Source organism: Microtus oregoni, unplaced genomic scaffold (genome assembly GCF_018167655.1).
Source record: "Microtus oregoni isolate MIOR12 unplaced genomic scaffold, Mior012 000012F_ref0000307, whole genome shotgun sequence".
NCBI classification, from domain to species: domain Eukaryota; kingdom Metazoa; phylum Chordata; class Mammalia; order Rodentia; family Cricetidae; genus Microtus; species Microtus oregoni.
The window spans coordinates 27,650,426-27,677,200 of record NW_024543071.1 but is presented as its reverse complement, the minus strand read 5'-3'; the positions used below and the strand labels follow the sequence as shown (position 1 = coordinate 27,677,200).

Sequence of the window (26,775 nt, the reverse complement as noted above, 5' to 3'; positions counted from 1 at the left end):
CTATATGTGTGTACATATGCATATCAAGGCTACATGTGAGACAGGGTCTCTCCCTGAACCTGGAGAATACTTATTTGGCTAGACAGGCTGGCTAGTAAGCCCTGGAGATGCTCCTGCCTCTGTCTCCCCAGCAGTGGGCCGACAGGCATGTGCCACTATGTCTGAGTTCTTTTACATGAGAAAAAAAAAAACTGGGGTCTTCCCAAGAAGACTTGGGTTTGCATAGCAAGAACTTTACCTACTGAGACATTTCTCCAGCCCCTAAGATGACAGTCAACACTTGTGTGTACAGTGCATTTGTGTACCTATTCATGCATGTGGGCTCACGTGTATGTGAAAGTGAAATCACATCCAGCATCTTCCTCAGTTGCTCTGCACTGAGAGTTTGAGGCTGAGTCTATTACTGAACCTGAAGCTCACCCACTTGGCTCCACTAACTTGCCAGCAAAAATCTGACGGTCTGGCCTCTACCTATTAGCCTGGGGGTTGCATGCATTGCCACAAGAGACATTTTATGAAGGTTCTGGAGATCCAAGCTTGGATCCTTGTGTTTGTACAGCAATCAATTTGCCAATGGAGTTCTTTCCCCAGCACCAAAGGGACTTTTCTTAAAGACAACTTCAGAGGGTATAATGCTCACACCACTTTAACGAAAAAGTTCAAAGACTGCTAGAAAAGCCACAGAGCTGCACAGCCACTGCCTTGGTTTCAGAACCTGCCTGTCATACCACACATCCCCAGACCCTTGTGCAATTGTTCCCATTCCTGCCCTAAGACCCAGGAAAGTGCCAGGTTTTCCATCTCCAGATATTGTCCTTTCCCGTTTGTGTGGAATGATAGAGTACCTGGTTTCTGTGTCTGCCTTAGCTCGTTGGCTCATCACAGAGAGCCAGGCGACAGCATCTCACTCCTTTTTATGGTGGAGTAGGATCCAGCTGCATAGTCAGACTTAATTTTTTTTTGCCTATTTACAAACTGATAGACATTTGGGTTGTTCCGGTATTGAGCTGTCACGAGGGAGTACACCAAGGGTTCTGGAGCAGTTAAATGGCTGACAAAGCCAGCTTATTTCCACGCCAAGAAAACACAGGAATGTCATAGGGAAAAGTCTGAAGAAAGTGATTTGTGAGGCGCTGGTGTAACTCATCTCTATTTTTTGTGGTTAGTTTTTATTTAAATTATAAACTGAAATATTAGTCATCTAACCCATCGTATTTTAGTTTAAAATTAAAGTGGTCCTTCATGGTCATTCAAAAGCTCCTGTTTTCTGTAGGGACTGATGGGAGGGCTGGCTCTAAAGTTTCTGGCTGCTAATAAAGTTTTATTTCATACCAGTCAGCCATGAACTACACTGCTTCACCGAGAATTAGCATGAAATTTTACCCTGCAGGCTTTGGTTATCCAGCTTATATCTGTTGTGTTCATGACACGTACATCCAATCAAGCATTCAGGAAAAACTTGACGTCTATGTAAATAATCAGGGTTAGTATAAATGTCTCATGCTTTTCATGGGTTATCTTTATCTTGTCCACTTGACAAAATTCAGGTTTATATTTCTATCAATAAATGCCTTATCCATTACAGAGCAAAGATAAGAGAGAGGGAGGAGGGAGATGCGAGGGGGGAATGAAAACATTGCTTGCCATTATCTGTTTTCCATTCTGACATTTGTCCAAGAAAAGATCTGTACTTCAGGTTGGCCAGGTTAGCCTGATCCTCAGTTTACAGAAGAACAAAAGGCAGAGCTCTTTGAAGAGGTAACAGGATCACAAGTTTGAGACCAACCTGGACCATAGTGATTTCAAGAAAGGCTTGGACTACATAGGTGATTGTGTGGTGTGTGTGTGTGTGTGTGTGTGTGTGTGTTTAATTCCTTTTCAAGTTAAAAAAAAAGTTCATTCTGGGAAGAGTTTTCCACCTCAAATCCATAAGAATTCATTGGAATTTTAAGATTAAGTCTTTAAAATTATTTCCTTAAACAAAAGATATGAAATATGAAATTTAAAAACATTTCCAAAAAAGGAAAGAAAATGCTCCCACAAACAAGCATAAAAAGTAAAGAAAATTCCCACCTCTGGTGTCAAGCCATCAGCCTCAAATGAAGACATAGACATGTGGACTTTAGAGGTCAGGGTGGTGACGATGTTTCTCTTTATGACTGGCAAAAACCATTAGAAGAAAGCGTATGTAGGAAATCACTGGCAGTTTGAGAGGTTCTGAAGCAGAGCTGAGACGCTAAAGCCAGTGTCTGGAGGCCTCTCCTCTCCATTCAGGATTGAAAGCAGAGGCTCAGGGCTCCTCAGTATCCTTTGTGTTTCCCCCATGGGCTCTGAGGAATAGGGCTGAGTGGTTCAAGGTGTGTAGCTGCTCATATGTGGTCTAGACCCAGACACGCCGGAGCCCACGACTATGTTTTCGGGTACTGTGGTCTCGCTATACGTGCAAGGGACTATACTTTGTCACCAGGCTCCTGCCACTGAACTGGAGTACAGCAGTATGAATTTACAGGAGAGAGCAAGGTGGCTGCTCCCTGCGCCTGCAGGATTGCGGTTGTTTTGCCTTTGATGTGGGTTTGTGAAGGTTTAAACCCAGGGTGTCATGACAAACTATTTCAAGCTCCTTCCATTCATTCAGACGCAATAGCTTTTGTCTATTAGGTACTAGAGGGAAGGGTAAAGTTGACTTGTAGCCCACACAGCCTTTTTGATCTACTTACAGCTCTATTGTATCAGTACCCATCAACAAAATGCAGCAGAATAGATTTGTCCAGTGATTTGATTGCATGATCAATGAAGACTGGAGCCAGAGCCCTGCGCTAACAGGAGCTAGATTAGTGGACTAGGAGAATAATCGCTGTAAAAAGGTCCCTCCTGTCTGCATATATGAATGCAGTGATAGAATGTGTGGTTTAAGTAGACAATCCACCATGCTATCAGTTCAGCTGTAGTCTCAAAGGGAAGCCACATTTTCCAAGTTAGGAATCTCACCTCATAAGACTGCTTCAGAGTCCCCAGGGAGCGCTGTCATGTGCCCATAACAGGCCCCATTCATAGTGTGACTTGCTCACAATAGTCAACTACTGAGGAATCTGCCGCGGTTGGAACTCTACGGATTATTTGCTTAGCCTGTTTATGGGGTGACGATAAACAGAATCTACCTGTGACTATCCTCTTGTAGTGAGTGGCACATCTGTGAGATCTGTCCTTAACAGTTCTGTCCCTTGTTTATTGCCATTGCTGTGTAGGTGTGGATAAATGGCGTCTTACAGTGTTCTGTGACTGTCATCTTGTAGCGACGCACTTGAAAGATCTGTCTCTTGTCTATTTTCACTGTCGTGCATTGTACAGACACCATGATTTATTTGCTCCGCTTCCTGTTGATTGAAAGTTGGCTTCTTGCTGTTGTTATTCCAACCCTCTTGTCTGTTTCTTTGTACTGATTTGGGAGGTTCATTTTGGAAAGATCCAAATCCAAGTCTCACGCAGTAAACCAAATTGGCCTCAAACCCATAGCAACCTTTCTGTTTCAGCCTCCTGGGTGTTAAGCTTACAGGCATGAGCCACCATGCTCCGATTTCTCCCTCTGATCTGTGTAAAGGATTCAAGTGTGAGGATTTGGGAGGTAAATGAGAGATAAACCCGGCTACCACAGTCTCGTCTCTAGCCTTGGCACTAAAGCTTTGTCCCAGAGTCAGGTTTTCTGTTTGGGGAAGGGTTCCCAATGTCCCCATATGTTTAACTAGTACATCTGAATCCAAAGAAATCTTTTGCAGGCTCGGACATGGCTTCCCATTTCCAAACCATATGTAAAAGCTGAATTGGCTCCTGACCGGAGGGTTGGCTTGTCTTTAGGCTGTGGTATCTTTGGCTTCCTCTATTTTGGTTCCATTTTTACCACATGGAGAGTGAAGAAATCTAAGGACATTTTGCTTTGTTTTGCTTTTGCTTTCTTGATTGAGGAATCCCCTTGACACATGTGTAGTACTTTCATTTTTATGTTTACAGGAAAAGAAATGCCGAGCCATAATTTGTTATGCTTTGCTTTATCTATAAAATCTTCACAACAGCGCATTCCTAGCCGGTTCACCCGGAGACACATTCAGGCAGGTACTACGGGTAACACAGCAAGTGCCAAGAAGTCTCTGGGATAGAAATGAAGGGGTAGGAAGGCGTCACCACTCTCTATTACCTTCGCTGTATGCTCTGAGGCCCTCTGCTCATGCATCGTTCCCTGGGCATTTCCGAACATTTCAGGACAGACCACAAGTGTGCCGGTCCTACCAATGTCCCATTGGCTTGGTGCTATGGCAAGAGTGCATGAGACAGCCCCCATGCCTCCTCCTGTCAGAAGCTACATGCTTGCTAGCCCAATCCTGGTCCTTGCTTCCTCATCTAGAAAAATACAGAGTAATTGTTGGGACTTTCCAGTCTAGATGGTGGGGAAAAATTAATGGCACAGCTGATTGGATATATATGTGTACAGATTGCTTTTCTCCGAGCAGTCTATTAAAAATGTGCAGGCCACCCTCTGTAGAACGTTGTTCTTGCCTTTCACACACTCCTTCCCACTCTAGAATCTGTGAGTTGTGCCAGCCAGAAGGGGCATGGCAGATTTCCAAAAGCAGCAGGGGGGTGGGGGGACCTTTACTCATTGGCTGGGAGAGGGGGAGGCTGCTGCGGTAGAGAGTCTGAGCTCCGTGGTTCTGCAGAGTAAGGTTGCATTCTCTTTCCTGCATTCACACCCAGATCACACCTTCCCATTCATTGCCCTCCTGGCCAACCAGCCAGTCCGCAGCTAATTTCCAGGCCGTGTGTAGAAGCTGAATATGCTCGACATCAGATATCTTGCACCCAGACTCCGAAAGAGATACGTCTGCAGTTTCCAAATGAACTGTAGGAGAGTGAGCTCTAAGGACCAGATAGATTGCTCTCCCACAGTGCTGGTGCTTTGGGTTTTGTTTTTTGCTTTTTAGCACTGAAAAGATTGAAACCAAGAACAAATGAACATCAGAGGAGAAAGACATTCCTTTGAAATAAGTTCCTAAAGAGAGGATTTTTCTCAGTGACATAAGAACACAGGTGACCAAGGCAGAGAGGAAACATCTACAGTGTTCAGATGCTGTGTGTATGTGATACACTGCAAGACCAGGCCTTATTCTCTGAGAGCTTAACCCTTACTGAGATCCTGATAAGATACAGGAATGTCTAGATAAATTTGAGTTCCAGATAGATTAACAGTTTTATTAGCGTCAAGTATGTCTGAAGAGCACAGTGAACATATTATATTGTTGTTGTTTTTTTTTTTTTTAATTGGCAACTTTAACTAGGTGCTTGGTGTTTTCAGTCACTACAGACTCTACAGTATTTGCTGAGTCTTTACCACTGGTATGATGGAAAAATGCAGAGGTGTTCTGAGGGGACAAGTGTCTGGGCTCCTTTCTGAAGCTCAAAGCCACAGTTCTTGGCTAGCCTGTCCTAGAGCTGCCAGAGCAGTGAGATTGTCTGGGACATTTTGTCGTTGATGCTGTCGTTTAGCCATAAAACCCTCCTGCAGTCACTGGATTTTACTTCTCACCAGCTAAGTTAGAATTCCTTAGTGAGGGCCCTAGGAACCTGTATTCTCCACAAGGCGAGACTAGGTAAGGTAGAGAAATCAACTATGAGGCCAAACAGGATCCCTAGGAGTCTGTGGGTGGGAAGGGGAACCGAAGCCTGGCTGCAACTTGTAAGCCCGCATGTTTACTTAGTAAAAGAGTAAACAAATGAGCCGAGAAAGAGGGCTTTCCGAGCAAGGAGAATTCTGGCCAAGGTTTAGAAGCTTCAGAGGGAATATCCTGTTCTAGAAAAAAGAATGGGGTTCGTGTGATTGTCAACAGAAGGGCTTAGCACGGTGCCGTATACCCATAACCCAGCACTGGGAGGCTGAAGTAGGATTAGTACCAGTTTGATATAAGCCTGGGTGCTTAATAAAACCAACAGACCTAGGAGCGGGACAATGGGAGAGGCTGAAAGCGGTGGCTTGCGTCTAATGCGAAGTCCACAGACATTACCCTGAAGGCCGCATGGTCTACTGTAGGATTTGAAGCAAGAGAAACTTACTTTGCCCGGAAAGGTACTGATCAGAGACAGACCCGAATCCCCCTTGAAAGATGTCAGGAAGGCTCCGGGGGAAACCGGCTAATAGGGGGCATGGTGGGTTGAGAATAATTGACTGAATTTGGTGAGAGAAATTCGAGAGAAATTGATACCTTTTGCAAGTAGAGCCAAGCGTGTGAGGATGAGTCCTCAGATGACAGGCAGCGGTGTGAGTTATCAAGGCGAGAGGAAGACCGGAAGAGGATGAATTCCATCTTGATCGCGCTCTTTCGGTGGAGAGGATCATACATACGAGGCATTTGGGTATCTAAAGATACAGATTTCGGATTTCTAGCATCCTGGTGGTAGACAAAGTCTTGGGAACAGGTGAGATCATTGAGCGTCCTTTGGAAGTTCTGTAGAAAGCAGGATGAAGGAAGTCCTGTGATAAAGAAGAGGTTGGGTGGTTTGTAAACAACAGAAATCAAATATTATCTGTACTAAAGGGCCTTTTCTGGGATCCTGAAACTTGGGCTCCATGGAAAGAATTAGATACTGAGGAGACAGAGACTGGTAGAAACGATAGTAGGTGCCCCTCAGCTCTGACTTTAATACAGACAGACGGAGGGAAAACCCGTGATTAGGTACACAGCTGGTTGCCTAAGTAATGGCCCAGTCCAAGAACCTGTAGTGATTAGAAGGAAACCCTGCAGCATCTGAAATACCGGAATAGGACAGAGCCTCTCACTGCCTTCCTTGTGGAGAGGTCAGATGGCTGCAGACTGGCAGATGGGCTCCGAGTGCTGTGAAAACAGAAACTGAGTAAGGCAATTACCCATGTCTCCCCGAGACGAAGGCTGTAAAACCGGAGGTGCTGGGGGGGGGGGGGGGGCGGGGAGTCAGCCCCTGATAGACTGGCTCAAATGAATCATTAGGAACACTTGGTTATCACCGCTGAGTTTCCTACAAACATCGGGGGATGGGAAACAATAGATTCTATTCTTTCCGTGGTTCAACCTTCCTAACACTGAGATCCTTTAACGGACTTCCTCGTGTTGTGGTGACCCCCCACCCCCGGACCATAAAATTATTTTCATTGCTACTTCACAACTATAATTTTGCTCCTGGTGTGAATCATAATGTAAATAATTTTGGAGATAGGGCTTTGCCAAAGGAGTTGCGACCCACGGGTTGAGAACCGCCACAATAGACAAAGAACAAGCATGAGTGAATGAGATGAGTGATTGACTTCTGTTGCCCGGTTCTCTGAGTCCAGCAACTTCACATGCACAGGATAGTTGAAAGGGAAGTTGATTCATCGGGGGCCTCAGGACCATTGGGGAACTTCAGTGGCTCTGCTATGTCACATGGTGAGATGAGATCTTTACAAGGTAGGACAGGCTTTGGCAGATCTGACCAATTTGGACTGGAATATAAATTGGAGTTGTAAGGTACCAAAGTAATCTAGAAAGGATGAGTGAAGGCCAAAGCAGACAAGGATGTCTGTTTCGGCTTACTCTAACACAAATGCCGCAAGGTTTATGTTGAGCCAGAGTTCTGAGAGGAAAAAGATAGCGGAAGCATGATTTGCAGTGCTAGCGAGTGTTTGGGAATGTTTAAACCCAAGCATGGAAGACCTGCATGAGACATTCATACAGAAGAGTGCTAGCGAGTGTTTGGGAATGTTTAAACCCAAGCATGGAAGACCTGCATGAGACATTCATACAGAAGAGGATTAAGATGTTCTAGGGTGGAGAATTATCCCTACCCCCAATATGATGTGTGAATTTCTCCCTGAAGAAAGTATACTGGCTGAGGCGATTGTCTGTCCAGGGCCCTTTCAGCACTGAGGTGTGACCAATGGAAAGGCAAGGGTCACAGGGCTGGCCTGGAGCCTGTCAGATGGGAACCAGCTCCAGCAAAGCCTGTGCCTTCTTGGGCCTGTGCCACGCAAGGCTGCTCAACCTAGACTGAGGCTGTGGGGGTGAGGGAGGAGTGATGTATAGTGGCCCTATGAAAGCAGCAGCACCCTTAGGAGCTACCTGCAAGTTGGGCAGGGTGCACCAGGATGCAGTTTCCTGAATCATCACCCACGCTGTGGTGGCTTTTTGGTGATGTAGCTGTCTTTGGGTCTACCCATGCTCCTATAAATTACTCAATAAACTCAGGCTTCACCAAGCTGGACTTGGGTCAAATCATGTCTTATGCCTGTCGTCAGTTCCCTATCTGAGCTTAATAGATATTTTTCATGTCTCCCTAAGAAAAGTCACATGATGTAATTGGTACCGAGCACCCTTTATGGGACGATTTCAGCTCCACCAGACAGGGAAGTCTGACTATCACGGACATCTAGGAATAGGGACATGCCTTTTCCCAGGAGTGGGCTGTAGGCAGGATGTGGCACCGTTGGTTCCAAATTCCACAGCTGGAGACTGGAGCCAGAGGTGTGGGTCTTCCAGCAAGTGTGACAACGGGATGCATTCCGAGAACTGGGCAGGCTCCAGAGCTTAGGAACAGAACCAAGACTGAAAGCACAGGAGCAGACTTTGTGGTTCAAACTAGAAGCAAAGTGCTCCAGGATGGGGCCCTGCCCCTTCCCGCAGAGCCCTGCACTAGAAAGGCCAGACTGGTCCTCCACCTAGTGACGATTCCGCAGTTCAGTCTCTTCCAGCTGGTGCCAGGTTTGTCTCTGCTGCACTGATCTCTGCAGCACACCCTCTCCAGCGAGGTGAGGAATGCCCGTGGTTTCCTCCGCAGCATGCAGATGATGCTTGTTTACTGAATTTGCCATTCAAGATTTTCCAGTCATGTTCCTGTGTTTTTCAGAGCTTGGCAGGGAGGCGAGTGGGAGAATCAAATACTATATAAAGCCACATCTATTTTTTTTTTCAGATCTTATGTTTTCTCTCTTTTTTAAAATCTTTTTTTTTAAAATTATTTTATGTGTATTGGTGTGAAGGTGTCAGGTCCCCTGGAACTGGAGCTACAAACAGTTAGTTGTGAGCTGCCAGGCGAGTGCTGGGAATTGAACTCAGGTCCTCTGGAAGAGAAGCCAATGCTTTTATGCACTGAGTCATCTCTCCAGCCCCAGATCTTACATTTTAAAGATGCTCCTCATTTCTTTTCCGGGCTCTCCTCGCTGCGACTGGACTTGGCACTGGCTTTGGCTCTGGGACTGCCCCGCCCCACCGTGAACATGCTGAAGTCTTTCCCTGGGGTTGTTTTCTTCTGGCCACTGAGTGTCAAGGCTGAGGCTTTCTGCCAAGACCCAGGGTGCCTCAGGCTAAGTTGCGGAAGTTTCTCTGGCTCTCCCCTTTCTGCACCACCAATAGGAGGAAGGGGAGTGTTGGCGGCAGAGGGGCATTGCACCTGGCTGTGTCATCCGACCTGGATTCAGAAGAGCTCATGAAGCTGACCAGGGCAAAGACCTTCCCCGCCTCTGCCTCTCTTCGGGTAACAAAGTGCCACTCCAAGGGAGCCCAATTCAGGGCAGTACACTGAGTAAAATGAGGAACCTTTAACGGGGATGGGTCGGGTTGAGGTGTTTCCTGGGTGAGCTTCTATAATCAGACCTGCAAGAGTAGCAACATCCTAGTTGTCAGAGAAACTCGTGATCCCATATAAGATGGTCTTTCTTCTGTCTCTCTCTCTCTCTCTCTCTCTCTCTCTCTCTTTGTTTTTTTTTTTTGTTGTTGTTTGTTTGTTTGTTTCTTTGTTTTTTTGTTTTTGATTTTCGAGACAGGGTTTCTCTGTAGCTTTTTGGTTCCTGTCCTGGAACTAGCTCTTGTAGACCAGGCTGGCCTCGAACTCACAGGGATCCGCCTGCCTCTGCCTCCCGAGTGCTGGGATTAAAGGCGTGCGCCACCACCGCCCGGCTTCTTCTGTCTTTTGTGATCAAGAGTGCACCATGCCCAGCCTGCCCCAGAGAGAACCCACATCCCCAGAACCTCCTAAATTTGGATGGTTTAGCCCGTCAACTGTTATCATGGCTCCACCTGGTTCTCATTCAATTTAACTGCCTACCCTGTGTCTAGGATTTTCTTTGCTACTTTATTTAAATAATCATCTTAGTTAAACATTTCGCCAACCGCGGGAGGGAAGCATCTTGTTTGTTCAGAGGAGCTTGCTCTGCGTCAGAGCACAAGGCGACGATGAAGCTGCCTGTATTCCAGGTTTGCTTGGCTCGAAATTCCATACTTTCAACATTTTTGTGCTTGCTGAAGGGAAAATTTCTTGGCCAGGAGATCTAAAAGAAGCAGAGACGTTGGGAAGATTTTTCTCTGAGACTCAAAATAAAAAGTATGTCACCAACTTTGAATCTCCTGCTAGGAGACAGTGTCAGACGGGCACGGAGGAGAGGACAAACGATGCTTTCTGTACGCACCCGCGAAGCAGGCAGTGGACCTCTCCATGCGTGTCTTACAGAAACGTAGAGAAAATCCTTCAGCTGCCAGCAATTTTCGTTCCAAAGCTTGGAACACCGCATGCTGTTCAGAGAACCACAAAGTTTCCAGTGGGGGAGGGAGCCTTTCCGACCGCCCCACCCATCCGCTGTTCAAAGAGCCTTACAAATCTACTTCTATCTTATTTATTCACCTTTGCACAACATAATGATTGATTTTGGAAATAAATAAGGAAAATATTTTGTTGACCTAAAAGAACTCAGAACCTGGCCATCTGAAAATATTTTTGTTTAAACTTGGCTATAGTGAAAAAAATGATAAATACTCATGGTTAATACCTAACTATAAGAGCTGAGAGATTGTTTCATGTGTTTAGAGTATTTGCTGCTCTTGCAGAGGATCCGGATTCAGTTCCCAGCATCTACATTGGAAGGCTCACAACCTGTAATTCCAGTTCCAGGGGATCTAGCGCCCTCTTCTGGCCTCCCAGGACACTGCATGCATGTACTGCCAATAATAGAAAAGTGGGCACACATACAGATGAGAATTTGTTTTGTTTTGTTTTGTTTTTTAAAGGATGAAACTTTCAAAAGCCAGGTGTGTGATGGTGGCACATGCCAGTAATCCCAGCTGCCTGGGAAGAGAATAGCAAGTTCTAAGCCACCTCAGACTGCTCAGCAAGCTTCAAACTTTCCAAAGGACTGGAAATATCGGCTGGATTGTAGGGTTCTTAGGCAGCATGTGTGAGGCCCTGATTTCAAGTTCTACCACCATTAGTTAAATAAATAAGGACAATAAATAAGTAACCATAATGACCACGTTAGTGCGGCTTCTGCTGGCAGATTGTTGAACTTGTTTTAAATGAAAAACTTTGGGGGATATCACCAGTATCGTGTCAAAGTACTCACAGAAGATTAACAGAGCCTGAGTTTATTCTGGGTTTCTGCACACATGCACACATGACCAAAAAGAGACAAAATAAACTTTGGGACTCATGTACACTGGTTGCTTTGTTGCTCCTATTTTGGGACTTCCTATAAATGGGATCACACATACATTTTTTTCCATTGCCTTCCTGGAGTTGACAGAAGGCCTCCCATTCATCCCATCCATGTTTCCTATATCAGCATCCATTCATGTTGTTTTCTGAATAGTGCCCCATTTTGTAACCCTTCTACAGTTTTGAGCTTGGTTTTTATTTCAGGGGCATGCATCTTTTCTTATTTTGGTTTAAACTGATGACAATTATTTCAATTTTTAGACCAATATAGTTGTTAAGAATACTCTTGCCGAAGTCTTTTTGAGGATGCATGTCTACATTTCTCTTGAATAAAAGGCCATAGTGTGGGTAAACATTAATTTTTAAAGCAGTTGTTCCTCTCTCTCTCTCTCTCTCTCTCTCTCTCTCTCTCTCTCACACACACACACACACACACACAATCAATCAATATAGGAGGTATACCTTAGCTGCCATTAGATGGCATTGGTATCTTGTTTTGGTTTTATTTTGTATTCCTTTGGTACCTTGAATTTGCACACTTCATGATGAATCTGTAATGTGATTCTTCAAACCACTGGTACCGTTTTAAAACTGGGTTCTTTTTCTTATTGACTTGCAGATTCTCTTTTATATACCTTTATAATAGTATACATTATATGTGTGCACACTGGGGGTGGCATGGTGCATGTGTATGTGTGGGCTCTCTTCTCTCCTTGGGAGAATGGAAATGCCTTATTACCTTACCTGTCTTTCTACCCAAAATGATGCAAAGGATTTCACAGACTTGGCGCCTAGGATTGTCCTAGCACAGAGTAGGAACTGAGTAAACACTTACTGAAAGAATCAATGAAGGAATAGAAGAACCAACTGTCTTCTAGTCCTGATAATTTAGACACAGTAATCTTAGTTTAATGACATAGCATTATGGATGGAATTAAGATGGAGTAAGAAGATGCGAATGCTCTCCCTGAATTATAAAGGGACCAATAGGCCCTCTAGTGCAACCCCATCTGGTACGCTGAGAGTGTCTACCGCCTCCGGGTTCTGACTAGATTTGTCTGATAGGGCATCAGAATATCCACTTTTGGAGACTTAGGTAGTTAACCTGGCTGATACCCTCTCTCACTGTGGGCCTTGGGCCACATTCTTCTTGGACCCCTCAGACACATTGTTATGCTTGTTTCTGCCAATCGCCACACGGAAGGGGGCTCTGCTGCACTAGCAGGCTGACTCCCCCTGGGGTGTCCTGCCATTCCTGATCCCTTCAAGAGTCTTAGAGGTTCCTGCTTCCCTCTAGTTTTTGAAGTAACTGATTCTAATCCAATGAGCATGGCCTCTCATGGGGGTCTACAGTGAATACTAGCCAGCAGCACCCATATATGGATGGCTTTTTGGCATTGACAGAACATACACACTTCCCTATCTGTGTCAACCTGCAGACAGCTCTAGCTATAGCCCTATAGACCCCTTGACTTTTTAGTGTCTAAAGGAAGCTATGGAAAAGAGATGAATTGATTTGCTCTGTTCCACAACCCATGTAGCCCAGAGTTTTCTAGGAGCTGCTAGGACTTGTTCAAAGAATGTTGATGCTTTCTTTAGTCTAGCAGGTATAAATGTACATTAGCTAATAGAGGGACAGAAAAAAAAATGACTCAGTGGGTAAAGTGCTTGGCATGCAAATTTGAGGACCAGCATTGGAATCCCCAGCAGAAACATGGAAAGCTGGGTGCCCTTTGCCAAAAATCAGGGAACATTACTGAAGAGGAGACAGAAAGAATGGAAAATCTGGAAAGTTTGGAGGAAAGATGCTGTCTTCTGGACACAGCTATTGCACTCATGAATTCATGGCAGCTCTGGTTACCTGCATAAAATGAAGACAGTCAAGATTGGGGCAGGAGGAGGGAAAGCTAATAGGGCCCAACCCTTAACTGAGGGGCTATTGGTTATTGACAGTTGCTAAAGGAAAAGAATCTGAAGGCAGAGTTTTGCATAGGAATTGCTGGCTCCCTATAAATTATAAGTGCTCAGCCAATAACAGTAGTTTAGGCTTATTACTATCTGGCTCTTACAACTTAATCCATACTTCTGTTTTTTGTTTTATTTTGTTTTTGAGACAGGGTTTTCTGATTCCTGAGCTCCAACCTCAATGGGAGATCTTATCTCAAAAAATAAGAGAGGGACTGAGAATGATGGGAAGATACCCAACACTGATCTCTGGCTTTCACCCACACACGCAACACACACACACACAGTCACATACATACACATACTCACATATACACACACTCACACTCACATACATACATACATACATATACATACACACACACTCACACTCACATACATACACATACTCACATACACACACACTCACACTCACATACATACATACACATACTCACATACACACACACTCACACTCACATACATACATACACACACATACTCACATACTCACACACTCACACTCACACTCACATACATACATACACATACTCACATACACACACACACTCACACTCACATACATACACATACTCACATACTCACACACTCACACTCACATACATACATAGACATACTCACATACTCACACACTCACACTCACACTCACATACATACATACACATACTCACATACTCACACACTCACACTCACACTCACATACATACATACACATACTCACATACACACTCACATACATACATACACATACTCACATACATACACACTCACACTCACATACATACATACACATACTCACACACTCACAGTCACATACATACATACACATACTCACATACACACACACACATACATACATACACATACTCACATACACACACACTCACACTCACATACATACATACACATACTCACATACTCACACACTCACACTCACATACATACATACACATACTCACATACACACACACTCACACTCACATACATACATACACATACTCACATACACACACACTCACATACATACATACACATACCCACATACACACACACATACACACACTGAAAGATAGAGAGAGAACGAGGCAGAGAGAGATAGACACACAAAAAGAGACAGACATGAGAGAGACAGAGAGAAAGAGACAGGGACAGAAAGATAAGAAAGAAAGAAAGAAAGAAAGAAAGAAAGAAAGAAAGAAAGGAAGAAGAAATTTTTACAATTCAGAAATTACTGCATCACAGATAAATATGGGTAGTTCCAAATCTGTTGTTTGCCTGTAGTTTCTTTCTCTCCTGAATAACAGATTATTTTGTATAAACGTCCACCCCAAATTGTGCTTACTATATCATTTAACCTTTTACTATCCGTTAGACATTTTACCTTCCAGTCAAAATTTACATGAAGGCCTCCTAGTCTGTTGCCCAGCTAGGCTGATGCTACTATAATACAAACTCAGGTATGTCTGTGTGAATTGGCCTCCATGCCCCATAACTGGTTTATTTGAATTTCTCTTGGGGACTTGAGAGGTTACACTGTTCACACGCTGACCCTAGGAAAGTAGAAGAAACAGAGTTTAGTTTTTTGGAGGCAGCGGCCACTGTGCTTAAAGACTAAACTCTTACCAGCTCACTGCCGGCTAGATAGAGACGAGCCATGGTGGCTTGCTTTCTTTTTGCGACATTTCACAGGGTGATGGAAAATTCATTATGCAGCCCAGGCTGGCCTCAAGATTCCAGGCAACCCTCCTGCCTCAGCCTCCCAAGTACAGAGATAACAGTTGTGAGCTATCACATCTGGTCTTGGCTTTGAGTAGAGTCAGGATGGGTCCCAAACAGCCCTCACTAGATTAACCTTATAGCATTTGATTGTTCTGTGTTTAAGTCCACTGGATGTGGGCAGAAGATGCATTTATAGAAGCAGACATTTCCCTTTGCCTCCTGTAAAAAGTACCCAATTTTAACTGCCCTCTGCCCCCTGTAGTAGGTTCCCAATTTTAACTGCCCTCTACCTCCTATAGATAGCACCCAATTTTAACGCATGGAATCAGAGCTATGACAAAATCATTGTCTAACTTGAGTGGCCTGAAAATAGCAGGAAGGTAGTTCTAAAGGCAGAGTTTGTCTCTAAACTAGTACAATTAATGACTGTTACTCTATTTACCAGTTCTAGCTGAGGAAGTCCAGAGACATAATTCTATTAGTTATGTAGCAGATTATATTGTATTCTATGAGTCAATGCGATATTATATAGTAATTCAAAATCAATTATTCTGTGGGAAAGATTCTCCTGGCTTATATGTAGATAAATGAGTGGGATGAAAAAAAACAGTTGAGGGGATGAGGGTGGGACTTTTTCATAGAAACTGTTATATACCTCACCTTGGCAATGTAAAGTTAAAATGAATATATATGCTCCATGTAAAGATATGCATTTTATTAATCAAGTATTATGTTCAATCTAATCTTCTTTTGTAGGACCAGCAAAAATCCACCAACGTGGTCTACCAGGCCCATCATGTGAGCAGGAACAAAAGAGGACAGGTGGTTGGCACCAAGGGAGGATTCCGAGGATGCACCGTGTGGCTAACAGGTACACACACACACAAACACACACACACAAACACACTCACATACACACACACACACATGCACATACACACATGCACACACACACACCACACACATACCACACACGCACACATGCACATACACACACACATACACCACACAAACACACCACATACACCCACACACGCACACATGCACATACACACATGCACATACACACATGCACACACATACATCACACACACATACATCACACACACACACACTACACACATGCACATACACACCACACACACACCACACACACACACCACACACATGCACACATGCACATACACACCACACACACACCACACACATGCACATACATACACATGCACATACCACACACACACACCACACACACACACACCACACACACATACACACACACGCACACATGCACATACACACCACACACACACCACACACACACCACACACATGCACATACCACACACACACACATACACACACACACACACACACACGCACATTTTTTCCAGGTACCTTTTTTTAAGAAAGAAGATAGATGTGTGACATGATTTCAAGGAACACAGTGTGACATGTCACACCTAGTAGGTGTTTTTGTGGCCTAAAGGGAGTGAAGAGCTGTATAGATGCCAGGCTGTCAGTCATCGCTCTCCTATCGAGAGCACCGGAGTCTGATGGGCTGTGGGGAGTTACCAGTTATCAGTTACCATCCTTTGGCAGCACAAGATGAGACGAGCGGATCGTGACACCTTCTTCCGACCCCAAGGAGCTGCTCACAGTCACCCCTACACGCATTTCCTGCCACGATAAAAGGGCTTTTCCTACTTCCACAGTAAATATTTGGCAGTCTGTCGGGTTACGGATGTTTAGAGCTAGTTCTTTGATGCCTTGATGTTCTGGGGGCCTATTCCATTGACAAACAGAATCTGTGTGAGAAGGACCCCTAGAAATTTACCTTTGCTAAGAGTTGTCTTCTGCCTGTAGAAACAACTCGCTGTCATTGAGATGACCCAGTAATGTCCCCTTTCTTGTCTTTTTCCATCCACATGTTCCAAAGCTAGAGGCTAGTGACAAACTTATGATTAGGCCTTAACTCCTGCCACCCCTTGTCTGAGTTCTTACCTGAGATAGACAGATGAGACAGCTGGACTTCAGAAAGGGAAACCCAGGTTCACCACATAAACAGGTTTTCTGTGAAGGAAAGCTCCCAGAAACAACAGCATGCTTATTTGGATTGTGAGACAGACACGTGTAAAGAGACACACGTGTAATTTTCTGCTCACACAGACAGGCAAAGGTCAACCCTAACAGTAGCTCAGAAGAACACGGAGCTGGAAGCCTGCCTGGCTTTTTCCTGACAGTTTCTATTTGCTACTGCTTGCTTGCACTGTTTTCGGTTAGTGAGACAGGGTCTCACGGTGAAGCCCAGGCTGACCCAGAATTCATGATTCCCCTGTGAAACACACCCAGGTTTATTTGGTTTTGTTTCCTTGCTATTCTTGAATTTTTCCTGGTGCCGGGGGGGTTTCCTGGTTTCCTCTGCAGCTGGGATTTGCACCAAAACAACCTCATCCGCCCTCTAATGTCAAGTCAGACAATGGGCATGGAGCCCCAAGTGCCAGAGTGATGGACTTGCCTATTGCTCTGCCCGCGGTGTTCCCCTAGCTTGCGCTGTGAGATGCAGTTTGTAGTAGCAGATGTATTCCCAAGGCTCCTCACTGGCTGCCCACTTACCTTCCCTGGGTGTTTACTGGGGAAGCTCACTTCCGTGTTGAGAAAGACACATGACGTTCATGTTCTCTAATGAACATGAAATTGAAAGGGGGGTGGGGAGAATTAGTAGGTAGCATGGGTGGAAATGTAAAGGATTTATTTCCTCTGACTTTTCTTCTCTGTGCTTCAGAGGTTCAAGATTGGCCTTGTAGAACAAAAGAAACCAACCATTCCGGTCCACCCACATCAGCAATGTGACTGCACATGTCATTTAACCTCTCTGAGCCCTCATCTCCTGGTCTGGAGAGGGCTGATGCATGGGCATTATAGGTGGCACTAGATGAAAGAAATCATCAATAGGCTCAACCCAGTGCTCGCCCCTTGCTAGGGCGGCAGCTCTCCAGTGTGGTACAGTACACACTCAAGGGCCTGGGCACATGGCGGCGGGGATTGAAGGGAGGCCTTTGCTCTCCGACAGCTGTGGAAATGGGAGGATATTTCATTTCATTATTGTGATACAAGAAAACATATCAGCGAGCCAAGGTTCCTGCTTTTTGTTACCTACAAGCTGACATGAATTTCAAGAGGAATTGAGATCTATCAATTCCTATCATTGAGATCTAGTCAAAAGAAACCGCAGAGATTCTGGAGAGGGCCGGAACACCATTTCTTCAATGCTCCCCTGTCAGTCAAGAGCGTGACTTTAAAAAGGGACTGCAAACCTGGAGTGGGGGGGTACTCATTTACCTCTTGTGGATTCCTTCTCCCCCTCCCCTCTTAAGTTTCCTTTCCCCTGAACTTTGTCCCAGCATCTCTGCGACATTTTCTGCACCCTCCTTTCCCCCAGGTGCCTTCTCTGTGGTTTTCTTGTCTCCTTCCCTTGTTTTTTCCCCCTCTTTCTCTCCCGGTTTTTCCATTTCCACATTGAGTTCTGTGCAGTGGCAGCCTAGTGTCCTTGAAATATTCTTCATGCTCAAAGATCTTTAGGACAAGTGAGGGATGCAAGCTTTCTGGGTTACATTAAGATCATTTGGGCCCGCACCACGGTCTCCTTGCCTAGAAAATTATGGCGTGGTCTAATCATGCTTATAGTATGGTCGCATGAGCATCTTGTCTCCATTTTCCTAAGGACATGAAGTGTCTTTAGATCTGAATGAGCATATGCCTAAGAGCTCAGAAACTCTTCAGCCCTGGTCAGCATGGACACCTCTGAGTTTTGACAGTCACTTTTGAAAACTCTTGCCGCCAATGGGCAGCCAATGGATTCTAATGCCCGGTGGCTATCCAGTGGAACCCACGTAGAGGTGGGCTTGCCAGTCTTCTGGGTACCAATCCCCTCTCCACTAAGTGCTACTGGAAGAGATAAGTCTCCAGTCACCACAGCTTTGCTTTCTCAAGAGCATCCGGCATCTCAATGTGTAAGAACACCTTTCTAACCTAAAAACGTCTTCAGGCAAAACAGCACATGGCCTATGCCCGCAGGTCTCCCTATTTACAAACCCCGGTTGCTCTGAAAAATTTTCAGAATTCAAAATAAATGCAAGTCCTAGGGTTTTTTGTACTCTTTCTGGTTTTAATGATTTTTGCTTAAAACTTGAGTATTGTTAAGAGTTTAGTTGTGAATAAGGGTGCCAAATAATCTCATGGTTTTTTCATCTTTTGAGGGACTTTGGTTTATTGAGACAAGCAGAGGCTAGCCTTGAACTCCTGATTCTCAGATCTGCACCTCACAAACACAGGGATTACAGGTTGTGCCTCCATTCCTTAGTTGATCATTTTTCATCTTAAGTATACGTTGCCTGCTCTGAACAGGTCTCTCGGGCGCTGGGAAAACAACCATCAGTTTCGCTTTGGAAGAGTACCTCGTCTCCCACGCCATCCCGTGTTACTCCCTGGATGGGGACAATGTCCGTCATGGCCTCAACAAGAACCTGGGATTCTCTCCCGGAGACCGCGAAGAGAACATCCGCCGGATTGCGGAGGTGGCCAAGCTCTTTGCTGATGCCGGCCTGATCTGCATCACCAGCTTCATTTCCCCGTTCACAAAGGTAAAGGATTTGACCCAGAGCGGGAGGCAAAGCGGCAAGCCCTCTCCTCCCTCGCTTCCTCCACTCCCTGCTACCCCGCTGTGGCGCTCAGCTGGCCGAGCTGGGGAGGTCTGGCTTTCACTTTCCCAGCCTTGCCTCCTCTCCTCACGTGACCGCATCCCTCTATTTGCTATTGGTTACGTCAAGAGAGTTGCCTCATTGCCAGAAGCCAGTGAGTGCCCCAGCTGATAGGAAGCCTTTACGGATGACAGTCACCAGAGCCGTGTGGTCAGAGTTAGAATTGAGCAAGACCTCCATGGCCTGTTATTTCAGTTGTCAGAACGAGAATGTTTACCAGCCCAAGCAGGGCAGCCGAGTTCAAAGCACCGGCTTTTGTTGACTCAGTGGGGACAACCCTGGTCAGGGTGTCCCTGCTCCGGTCTAAAGCTGGAAGTTTCTAGCAAAGCCTTCCTGTGTTAAGAGTGGCAGCCCTGCTAAGAGGGAGCTGTGTTCTATAGCTTCCGCGGGAAGTTCTTCAATGTGTTTACCAGAGCGCTAAACTCTGGGCTTTCTGAAAGGACTCTGCCGGGCACACATCTCATTTTACCTGAGATTATTAAATCCAACAGTACACTGTGTTTTCCATTGAAAATTCTCTTCCTTTGTCCTAATCCATTTTCTCTCATAATAAAATACCAGACCTGATAAATTCACGAAGACTAGAGGTTTATTTGGCTCATGACTTTGGAGGCTTTGGAACCCAAGAGCTGTCAGCACCTACTGGCATCTGATGAGCGCTTCATGCTGCATCTCATGCCAGAAAGAGCAAGGATCAGGCTAACTCAGCCCCCAAACTCCCAACCCCACTTATTTTGCTACATGTATCCCCAGGCTAGCTTCTGTTCTAATTCTTTTTTTTTTCTCAACCTTATTTTAAATCATTAGATTAAAAAAAAAATACCAATCCAAGCTCCCACTCTCTCCCCTCCTCCCTCCACACACCCTCCCACCCCACCCCCATCTAATCCTCAAAGAGGGTAAGGCCCTACTATATCTAGGCTGATCAAGGTATCTATCCAAACAGAACAGTTTCCCAAAAAGTCAGTACATGCAATAGGGATAAATCCTGGTGCCACTGCCAGTGGCCCCACAGTCTGCCGCAGCCACGCAACGGTCAACCCCCTTCAGAGGGACTAGTTTGGTCGCATGCTGGTTCCTTCCCAGTCCGGCTGGACTCCTTTCTAATGCTCTTGCCTCGGTCTCCCAAGTGCTGGGATTAAAGTTGTGCCTGTGCCACCCCATATCCCACTGCTTGCTTTTGCGGGGAAGGGGAGGGGGTCTCCTGTAGCCCAGGCTTGACCTTGAACTCACTTCGTATCCAAGTCTATTCTTGAACCTTCCGCTTCTCCCCTAACGCTGGGACCATGAGCATGCCCCTCCACTCCTGGCTTCCTTTTCACAGTTTTAATCACGTTCTGTTTTCAGGATCGCGAGAATGCCCGCAAAATCCACGAATTAGCAGGACTCCCGTTCTTTGAGATCTTTGTAGACGCGCCTCTCAACATCTGCGAGAGCCGGGATGTGAAGGGACTTTACAAGCGGGCTCGAGCTGGAGAGATTAAAGGTGCGCAGAGTAGCCAGCAGACCCTTGGACAGCTTCTTACCCTGCCAGTCTTCTTGAATGTGTCCTTGGTTATCTGGCTATAGCTACGGACCCTGTACCCCAACTGCAGAAAGCACACACACACACGGGACAGCGTGGTGCGTCCAGAGTGTCCGTAGGCTTACTAAAATGTGGGGGTTCGTCTTTGAAGAACCGTCAGCTCAGGCAGATGTCAGCTGAAGTCCAGAGAAAGAATGCACAGGCAACCCAGACTGGATTTAGGAATTGGTTTCATTGAGGAGGACCTTGCTTTCCTTCTGCATTCCCTCAGCAGCAGAAGGCTTGGTTTCTGCCATATATCATGGCAAGCTTGAGACTCTCTACACTGAAAATACAGATGTATACTTTCTTATCTATTGCAAGAGGTCAAGAATGGCAGTTTGAACCTTTCGGTCATAAATCACATTTTCCGTTTAACATATTATTACAGTGTGCATTATGTCTCATTGATTGATAACATTCTTCCACGGGCACAGATGTGATTGAGATCTTATGCCCTGCAGGGTTTACAGGCATCGATTCTGATTATGAGAAACCTGAAACTCCAGAGTGTGTGCTGAAGACCAACTTGTCTTCAGTTAGTGACTGTGTGCAGCAGGTGGTGGAGCTTCTGCAAGAGCAGGTAGGTAGGTGTGTGTGTGTGTGCGTGTGTGTGTGTGCGTGTGTGTGTGTGTATGTGTGTGTGCATGTATGTGTGTGCATGTGTGTGCGCATGTGTGTGTGCATGTGTGTATGTGTGTTGAAAGATAACCCTAGTTTCTTTATGAAATCCCTCCCCTTACCATTCACAAATTGTAACTATTGCAACTCCATTGCATCACAGAACATTGTACCCCACACCACCATCAAGGGCATCCATGAACTCTTTGTGCCAGAAAACAAGATTGATCAGGTCCGAGCTGAGGCCGAGACTCTCCCGGCATTATCAATTACCAAGGTAAAAGAGTCCCTGGCCAGAGGGACTCAGGGTTAGTATCTGACGTTATAAACTGTTATGCAACTCCTTTCTAAAACTGCCTTTATTTATGTGCTTGGTGTATGCCCCCTGGTGTGTGTGTGTGTGTGTGTGTGTGTGTGTGTGTGTGTGTCAGGCTGCATGAGTAGAGTCAGGGGACAACAAACAGGAACCAGTTTTCTCCTTCCTTCCACCATGTTTGGGGATCAAACTCAAGTTAGCAGGCTTGGTGGCAAGCCCTTTAACCCACTGAACCATGCATGCTACAGGCCCTACCATTTCTTTGGACTGTAAGAAATATCCAGCAAAGGTGAATCAATGAAGAGATCCCCATCCTCTCACCTATTCTCTGACGAAACTTCTCACAAAGGTCAGGTAGAAAAGCTGACTAGGAAAGCAACAGCCAGATTTGCATAGGACAGTGTGCATGGCTCCCCTATACCTCAATAGAGTTTTGCAGGTGGCCAAGAAGATGGGCAGAACATAGCCCTCATCCTCCAATAGGCTGCAAGTGCCTGTGGGTCCCAACTCCACAACTGATCCTAACCGGGGACGGAAGGAGGAGAAAGTGTCTCCATGAGTCCCGGGAGCCAGAACTCAAAAGGTTTCCATAGCATGATAGCAATGTCGGCCTTTACCATAGACTCAGTAACTTGCTCAATTCAATCAGTTGGCCAGCAAGTCCCTCTCACGAAAAAGCCCAACAAACCTTCATTGTATGTGTGTGTATGCATGCACACGTGCACGGAAGGTGGGGGTCATTGAATTTTAAATTATGCATTAAAAATTGAATTTTAAAATTTTAATTAAAATGAAAACTCTTTAATTTTAATCCTGTTGCACACTTACAGCTGAAAGTCTTTAATCTCAATTTGGAATCCTATGGTCACCCTTTTATAGGAACGTTCTAGACTGACCCATAGCTGGCCCTTGAATCCGAAGTCCATAGAGTTTCAGTGAGAATGCCTAAAACACGGAAGGGTCTTCCCGCACCCTCCTGCCAACTGAACAGGGAGATGTACCTGGGGCCTGAGAAAGCGAGGTGTTGGACACGCCACCTTGTTCCTTGTGTTTTTCAGCTGGATCTGCAGTGGGTGCAGATTCTGAGTGAAGGCTGGGCCACGCCCCTCAAAGGTTTTATGCGGGAGAAGGAGTACCTGCAAATTATTCACTTCGACACTCTACTGGACGGTATGTTTTCTGTTGCTTCTTACTGCTTAGTGAAGAAAAATCCCTCTCTTACAAGTCTGCACACGGACAGGCCTGTTAGCCCCTGGTTTGTAGATACTATCGCGACAATATTTAGACTGTTTGCAGAGTGTCCCTTCTTCTACTATGTCTGCTTCCATTTTTAGGATTTTTTTTCATTCTCCAAAGACTTATTATTTAAAGCCAAGTTGCCGAGAAATGAAGGCTTTACTCGTACACAAAAGCTAAGAAAAGGTTCCAACTCTGAGCCCTCCCCATTCGTTGCTGGGTCTGGTTGTCAGAGGCTCCATTCGAGGGCATCCAGGAGTAGCCCATCCCAGTTTACTGATTCACAGTGACCACCTTTCCTCCACATTGCTCCCACCGCATGGTGTCGCAGTGCCTGTCACCTTGATGGCTGCGGAGTCGTAGGTACCCGAGCCCTCACCTGGCAGACATGAAGATGGTTTCGTCCTCTGCACCTTGACAAGGCAATGTGTGTGACCTTTCAGCCACAGGCTAGTGGCTTCTGAAAAACTAGTCTTATCCCGGCCAGAAGCAAGGGTTTGCTGTCCAGAACCCCGGGCTGTTCTCTAAGAATGTCCTTCCTGGAATCCCCTGAGATCCTCAGACATGGCTTCCCTGTTTCATGGGGAAATGACGGCCAGCTAGGGAAGAGGTGTTGACAGAATCACACCAATTGTCTAAGCCTGGGCAAAGCTTCAGGCCTATGGGGAAGAAAGGGCCAAATCAGATATGCAGTCTTTGGAAAGATACTCTGGGGCTTATGCTGCTGCCTAGGGAATGGCCTAGACACAGAATTCTTAGACTCTCTCTAACACTGTCATTCCTTGGTTTCTCAAATTAACAAAGCTACAAAGCACACTTGAAGTCTAGCTTGTTATGGCAGGTGCTGTTTCATTTCATTTTTATAAAATCCCTGGAAATTACCCACTTCTCAGATGAGGAACACTGAGCTCAGGATAAATGGCTTGCTCATATTCACACTGCTTAGAAGTAAGACCCCAAGACCAGATTCTGCTGCCCCTTCTTCTTCAGTCTGCTCTCCTGGTGGCCTTCCCAATGGACTGCAGAAGGCCGGGATGCCTAACCAAGGAAATGAGACACGTATCTTGACATCTTAATTTTGGCACATGCCGCGCACAGCTGCATCAAGGACATGTGGCTGGACTCGGCAGCCAGCCATATCCAAGAAGTTGGCGAGGTGTGAGCATCCAGGCTGGAGATGTGACCGTGGGACAAGGGACCACACGGAAAGACGAGGGCTCAGTCCAAAGAGCAACTTGTACGAGAATTTCTCCATATAAAAAGATGCCTGCGTGGTAGGCAGGGCTGCTGGGGTCAATGCCAGTGGAAGTGAAGGGTCCTTAGCCTGAGATCCAGGGCTGGAAAGAGGCGGAACAAAAGTCATCTCATGTCTTGTTTAGAGAAAGGGGTGAAAGGAAATGCTCCTGCTCTGAGCTCGTGGCTTCTGCTGGAGCCTTCAGAGCATCTGTGACTGCAGAGATGAGCTCCAGATACAGACAGTCTGGGTGACTTAGAAAATCACTCTCTGCTTTTTCCTTCCCATCATTTCCATTTTATTTCATTTCTGTTTCCTTTAAGCCCCCCAGCCTGACCACTTTCCTTTACTGCTCGAGTCCCCTAGTCTGCTTTTGCAATCCCACTTCTTTCCAGAACCTAAACCCCAGTATTTGACGGAGTTCCTGGGTGTGTTTCCTGTGTCCCCACATCAGGTCCACAACTCCAGGCTACTTGCTGCGTGGATCTCTGTACTCACAGTCATTCAGACACGGAAGTTCTCAGCACCAGTGCTGGTGAATAGGGAAACGTTCACTCTCTCAGTGCTAACTTCGGATGCAGACTCCCTAGGAGGCTGCTTATGCCTTACATGAGTACTCTGGTAACCCACACGGATCGCTCTATCCCAAGGCTCCAGTGTGGCTATTGGAGTAAGGGTTTAAGACTACTGGCTTCCTCTAGCTGCTGTGGACAGAGAGGTCCTGAAGAGAGAGTGAGCTCACGGGGCAGACAGGACAGCTTCTCTGAGGCCGATGGCAGAAATGGCTTTTTACCACATCGTTTTAAGCCAAAGCACTTTGAATTTCCCAGGCTGCAGCATCTGAAGGAGGCCACTTGAGCCTTTACGCTTCCCATGTCATAGTCTCCTTGAAGTATATGCCTGGTGTGATGCACTGAGAAAACAGTTAAGCTCCAGAACGTTTCTATATATTATATATTATTTTTATATTATAAATTCACATATATGTTATTATAGTATATATTATTATGTTATATATTATATATCTGTATAGATCAGAAGATGTAGCAAGATATCTCACCCTTCATCCTATAAAGTATTTTGTTAGTTTTAATTTTCTGAAAGGTTCACATTTTACCCTGAGTCTAAAAATATAATCAGTCTGTTTAGGACGAAATCAAAACTGAACAATCCCCCCAAAGCAACCATTTGCTCATGTTTGTGGTATTTATGAGTTACTGCTTCCACATCCATGTCTTCTGTCACCTATCTCTCACTGGAAATGCAGTTTCAAGGTTGTCACAGACCCTTCTCGCATAAATGTCACTGGTGTTGACCGATAGCTGCTGAGTGGGATGAAGACAACTCCATTATTTAAAATCTTCATCGTCAACCTTCCAGGCAGGGATAAGGGTCCCCATATACATCTGATGTAGGTTACCCCATTTACCCTGCATGAAGATGTTGGGTGTTTGGGAGATGGTAAATGTTAGAAAGGGCAGAAACCTCACTTGACTTTGCATTCAAATCTGGGATCTGATGACTCCAACCCTGTGTTTATTTTCTGAGGCTCACCTTTAGGTCCTTTAGGCATCTGGGTTTCCACACTCTAGGACCTGTTTGTGCCTTCAAACCAAGGCTGGTTTGGAAACCATTTGGCAGTCTTCCCGAAATCAAAATAGCAACTAACGTGTCTTATCATTATTTCAAGTAGATAATCCTTTTGAACAATGTTTTTAGAGTGTATTGAATAATATTCCACAAAAATGGTATTGCCATGTGTTTGGTGTCATGTGCCTGTTCTTAAAAACTGCATAAGAAGGAGCTGAGAATATTTGCATGTTGCATATGTGAAGAGCGTAGCAGAAATGTGTTCCTTGATACTGCTGCTTCAAGACTCTCGT

At 45.4% G+C, this 26,775-nt stretch overlaps 1 protein-coding gene across 2 annotated transcripts in view; it reads left to right on the top strand.

Moving 5' to 3' along the window:
• The window catches only part of Papss2 (3'-phosphoadenosine 5'-phosphosulfate synthase 2), a 68,949-nt gene that overhangs the window by 22,914 nt on the left and 19,260 nt on the right, over positions 1-26,775 (top strand). For both annotated transcript variants that reach the window (XM_041661856.1, XM_041661854.1), the window contains exons 2-7: positions 15,919-16,033; positions 19,569-19,804; positions 21,269-21,407; positions 21,950-22,068; positions 22,270-22,383; positions 23,481-23,592. In XM_041661856.1, coding sequence (XP_041517790.1) covers positions 15,919-16,033; positions 19,569-19,804; positions 21,269-21,407; positions 21,950-22,068; positions 22,270-22,383; positions 23,481-23,592 — 835 coding nt within the window. The remainder of the gene's footprint in view (positions 1-15,918; positions 16,034-19,568; positions 19,805-21,268; positions 21,408-21,949; positions 22,069-22,269; positions 22,384-23,480; positions 23,593-26,775) is intronic.